Source organism: Caenorhabditis briggsae, assembly GCF_000004555.2.
Source record: "Caenorhabditis briggsae complete genome, chrII, whole genome shotgun sequence".
Taxonomy (NCBI): Eukaryota; Metazoa; Nematoda; class Chromadorea; order Rhabditida; family Rhabditidae; genus Caenorhabditis; species Caenorhabditis briggsae.
Window position 1 is genome coordinate 2,901,580 of NC_013486.2, and position 4,959 is coordinate 2,906,538.

At 33.6% G+C, this 4,959-nt stretch overlaps 3 protein-coding genes across 3 annotated transcripts in view; 1 reads left to right on the forward strand and 2 right to left on the reverse strand.

Moving 5' to 3' along the window:
• The window catches only part of CBG25487, a gene marked incomplete at both ends in the record, with an annotated part of 2,349 nt that extends 1,170 nt beyond the window's left edge, over window positions 1-1,179 (reverse strand). The window contains 2 exons of the mRNA XM_045241845.1: window positions 1-190; window positions 1,109-1,179. The exon at window positions 1-190 is cut by the window's left edge and continues 1,170 nt beyond it. Coding sequence (XP_045099403.1) covers window positions 1-190; window positions 1,109-1,179 — 261 coding nt within the window. The remainder of the gene's footprint in view (window positions 191-1,108) is intronic.
• A 1,115-nt stretch (window positions 1,180-2,294) lies between these two features.
• Window positions 2,295-2,937, forward strand: CBG13419 (the record flags this gene model as incomplete). The annotated part of the gene is made up of 2 exons (XM_002630002.2): window positions 2,295-2,660; window positions 2,707-2,937. The coding sequence occupies 2 exons, from the start codon at window positions 2,295-2,297 to the stop codon at window positions 2,935-2,937; spliced, it is 597 nt and encodes a 198-aa protein (XP_002630048.2).
• Window positions 2,938-3,363: 426 nt separating this feature from the next.
• Window positions 3,364-4,915, reverse strand: CBG13418 (the record flags this gene model as incomplete). The annotated part of the gene is made up of 3 exons (XM_045241846.1): window positions 3,364-3,483; window positions 4,247-4,331; window positions 4,758-4,915. The coding sequence occupies 3 exons, from the start codon at window positions 4,913-4,915 to the stop codon at window positions 3,364-3,366; spliced, it is 363 nt and encodes a 120-aa protein (XP_045095149.1).
• Between the last annotated feature and the right edge of the window lie 44 nt (window positions 4,916-4,959).

Sequence of the window (4,959 nt, forward strand, 5' to 3'; positions counted from 1 at the left end):
TTCTGGTACAATTCTGCATCCGTTATCCACTGTGATGTACTCGATTTGCAAATTTTCTAGATCTTTGAACCAAATGAAAAATCGTAAATATTTTGGGGTAAAAAGAATGCGAAATGCAGAAAGGTTGGATTCTGGCTTGACGTCATCAATGAAGTTTCGAAGGGTTCGACATGTTTTTCGGAGACGTTGGCTGTAAAAACATTAAATAATTCTAGAAACTCTGGAAGTTCGTGCTTCCAGAATAGGAAATTTAGGAAATTTGAAAATCAAGAAATTCAAAAAGTTTTAGAATTCAGAAATTCGGAAATTTTAAATTTTTAAAGTTCCAGAAATCGAAAATTCCTAAAAGTTGTTTTTCTTTTATTTTTTTAATTCTGAAGTTCTCAGAATCTCAGAAACTCAGAATCTCAGAATCTCAGAATTTCAGAATTTCAGAATTTCAGAATTTTAGAATTTCAGAATTTCAGAATTTCAGAATTTCAGAATTTCAGAATTTTAGAATTTCAAAATTTCAGAATTTCAGAATCTCAGAATCTCAGAATATCAGAATCTCAGAATCTCAGAATCTCAGAATCTCAGAATCTCAGAATCTCAGAATCTCAGAATCTCAGAATCTCAGAATCTCAGAATCTCAGAATCTCAGAATCTCAGAATCTCAGGATTTTAGAATCTCAGAATTCTCAGAGTCTCAGAATTTCAGAATCTCAGAATCCCAGAACCACGGAATCTCAGAATTTCAGAATTTCAGAATTTCAGAATTTTAGAATTTCAGAATTTCAGAATCTCAGAATCTCAGAATCTCAGAATCTCAGAATCTCAGAATCTCAGAATTTCAGAATTTCAGAATCTCAGAAACTCAGAATCTCAGAATCTCAGAATTTCAGAATCTCAGAATCTCAGAATTTCAGAATCTCAGAATCTCAGAAATTTAGAAAATTTTCAAAATTCAAAAGGTACGAATGTCCGATTTCCTGGATTTCAGAGTTTTTGTTTGATTTGGAGTTAAAGAAATTCTAGACACTTTTCCTGAATATCGGAATATCAGAATTATAAGAGTTTCGAATTTTTCGAATCCAATTTTTCAATTTTTTCGAGAAAAAAAACTCACACAGACACATAATCCAATTTTCCGAGTACCAATTTCATGACTAAATCAGGCATTTCCAGCAGAGATGACATTTTTTCTGAAACTCGAAAAAATATTACTGAAAAAAAGATGAAGAAAATGACGAATGAGAGAAAAATCGGGAAAAAAGCGGATAGAAAAAGAGTGTCTTATCAGTTTTGTTTGCCCTTTTGAAATGATGAAAAATGACAAATCAAACAAAAAAATCAAGAAATCAACCAGATTCTTGAAGTTTCAGAATGATCAGAATCTTATAGTCCTCAATTTTTTTTTCTAAAAAATTACTGATTTTCAAAAATTTTTCTTCAAATTCTGATTTTCAGTTTTTTTTAATCTTAGAATATCGCAATTCCGGAAATACTTCGAGAAATTTTCTTTTTTGGAAACAATGAAAATTGAAAAATGACTTTTTTCGGTTATGTTTATATGCAAATTGGCAGACAGATGCAAACGCGCTCCACTGCGAACACACGATTTCACAACATTTCTCAATACTATTCTTCTTTTCGCTTTGAAAACTTGTATTATTATCGAAATTTAATATTTTCCTACTGCAATGTCTTCTGAATTTTCTCTACTAAATTTTCCGGATATCGTTATGAAAATGATATTAGGGAATTTGGATTTTGTATCAATGTGAGTCTGTCTGTGTGTCCGTTTATCCGAAAATTGTTTTTGAAACTCTGAAATAGGAGCCTCGTAATTTCAGAATTTCACAAAAATTCGAAAAAATTTCGAAATTCAGAAATTCCACTAAACCAAAAAATTTGAGTTTCCGAATTTTCAAAATTTCTGGATTTATTCAATTCCGAAATGTTTAATTTTTTTGAAACTTTCGAATTCCCAAAATATTCCTTTTTTCAGCCAATGTCTCCGAAAAACGAGTCGAGACCTTCGAAATTTCATCGACGACGTCAAGCCAGAATCCAAAATGACCGAATTCCAGCTAGAATTTGGCGATTCCTGCATCAAATTTCTTCCGAAGTTTGATGATAAAAAATATATGCTAATTCGATATCAAAAAGCTCCAAATGGAGGATGTTTCATCTCAACGGATCAATGGAAAAATCAAAAATATCTACCAAATTCCAATTTTTTGAATCTCGCTTTCAACGATTTTCAGACATTTCTGAATTTCTCGAATTCTGGAATTTTCGAAGAAATCGAAATGGATTTTGATACGTCTGATAGCGAATCTGAAAACTTCTCGAAAGATCTATTCGAAAGAATTTCAAAATCCAAAAGTTTCCCGCTCAAAGCCAAAAGTTTTCGAATTTTTTACAATTCTAAATCTCCAATTCTCAATATTTTGCCTTTGATCGATTCTGGAAAATTGGAAGAATTGGAATTTCATGGACTCAAGAAGGGTTTGGATTTTTCGGAAATTTCAAAAATGGATCAATGGAAATCGGCAAAAACATTGCAAATCTCCAATTTCGTCAAAAATGTTCCAGTGGAAAGTTTGATTCATTTCAATTTGATCAAAATGGACCTGTTTGAGGTGTCTCTGGAAATGATTTTGAGTTTAAAAGAGGTAAAAATGGAAATGCGCTCTATTGATAACTAAAAAAAACTTCCAGGCGTTTCTCCGTTCTCCACACATGATGAATTATGAAATTAGCTTTAGAAAATCGGACGCCGAGGAGCATTTAGTGGAGTTATTTGGAGAAGATTTTGAATTGGAAAGCTTTTGGTATTTTGGGATTCCTGACGATTTGGAGAATGTTATTTCGTTTGGTTTTGGCTCGAATTTCATTGTTTTCGAACGAATTTTAAGGAATATAGTTCCGATTGGCGCTAGAACTTTGTAGACGATTTTTTCTAATAAATTATTCTTTTTGAAATTTTTGAGAAGTTTCGAATTTTAGGAATTTTAGATTTTTTTTTCGTGATTTTCAATTTACTGGAGCTTCTGAAATTATGAATCAAAGTTTATCAATTGCCTGAGTTTCGGAATTTCGGAATTACAGGAGTTACTAAACTTTTTAATTGGGTCCTGGGTCCTGGGCCTTAGGTTTTTTATTTTATTTTTTTCTTTTACTGCTAAAGTTTAACATCACAAATCTTATCTATTTTTACTTCACATTGAATCTTTCAACATAAAAAAATTACACAAAAAGTACCCGAATGGTGTCACTAGAGGAAATGCAAATGCTGTGGAAAATGTGATTTTGAAGCGAAAAACAATTTTTGGAAAATTACAGAAAAACGAAGAAAAATGCATAAAATTTGAAAAATTAATCCTCATCATCTGATTCACTCATGCCCATTTTGAGATCTTTATATCCGGTTGGAAGTGCGAATTCCACAATTTTTTTGCCCTCGGAAGCAATAGAGATTTTGATACGGTAGTTTCCCTGAAAAAAATTTGGATATTTTCGAGTTGAAAAAATATTCAGATTTTCGGAAAAAATAGGTCCAGTGGAGTTTCGGAATCTCAGAATCTCAGTGTCCCAAAATCTCAGAATCTCAGAATCTCAAAACCTTAGAACTAAGAAATTTTGAATTTCTGAATTACCGAGTTTCTTTCATTCAAAATTACTTAGTTCTGAAATTCCAAGATTCTGAAGTTCTGAAATTCTGAAGTTCTGAAATTCTGAGATTTTATGATTCTGAGATTCTGATATTCTGAGAGTCTCAGAATCTTAGAATCTCAGAATTTCCGACTTTCCGAATTTCAGAATTTCAGAATTTCAGAATTTCAGAATTTCAGCATTTCAGAATCTCAGAATCGAATAGAACCTCAGAATAATCAGAAACTCAGAATCTCAAAATCTGAGAGCCTCAGAATCTCAGAATCTCAGAATCTCAGAATCTCAGAATCTCAGAATCTCAGAATCTCAGAATTTCAGAATTTCAGAACTTAAAAATTTTGAGTTTCTGAACTTGTGATTTTTTGGAGTTTCTGAAACTCTGAATTTCCGAACTTTTTCAAAAATTTCAATTTCTGAATTTTTGATTTTTCAGAACTTTCGCAGATTACTGTACCTTCAACACATCGAGCAACGAAATTCCCAAAAAACTCGGGGACGCGGGAATTTCCAGTGTAGCGTTGAAATCGTTTTTCTTCTGAAATTTTGTAAAAATATGTAGATCAAACAAAAATTTTTTTCGAAATACCTCCAATTCTTGTAAAGTGTGTAATCCTTTGGTTTGGAGCGTCTCACAAATGTCTTTCGGGACGAATGAGCTCACTTCGAAGTTACTGAAAAAGAAAGTTTTAAGGAGCGTCTCGTTGTCTGCGTCTCTTTCTGGCGAGCTCCCTTAAAGGAGGCCAGACACCAAAAAAAAGTGATCCTGATAATTTGCATAGAGAACCCCCCATGAGGGGTTGAACTCATGACAGGCAGCTCAGGGGTACAGCGCCGCTACCGGCTGAGCTACGGGGGCGCGAAGGCGCCTGACGACCGATGGTCTACATAAGCGCGGCGCGATTTCGTCCCCCGAACTGTCTCCCGAAATTTTTGCTGTCTCGCCTCCTTTAAAATGCTCATATCTCAAGAACCAAGTTAGCTATCAAAAAGTAGTCAACTGATGAAATGATCCTAATGAATTTTTAAACATTTTTGTAGTAGACCAAAATGCCACAGCAATCTTCTGAAAAAAAATTAGAAGCTTTTCAAAAACTCACCATAACGATTCGGGAACGATGAACATGTCCGAGTGTCCATTGAGGCATATATGATCTCCATCCAAAGAGACGCTCACAGAAACTGCTCCATCTTTGACGATATCAAAATCTTTAGATGTGTCCACTTCTCCATGCTTTATCACAAACCATCCAGGCATCACTACGTTCACTTTCCTCTTGTAGCAGGATGGTTTCATATCGT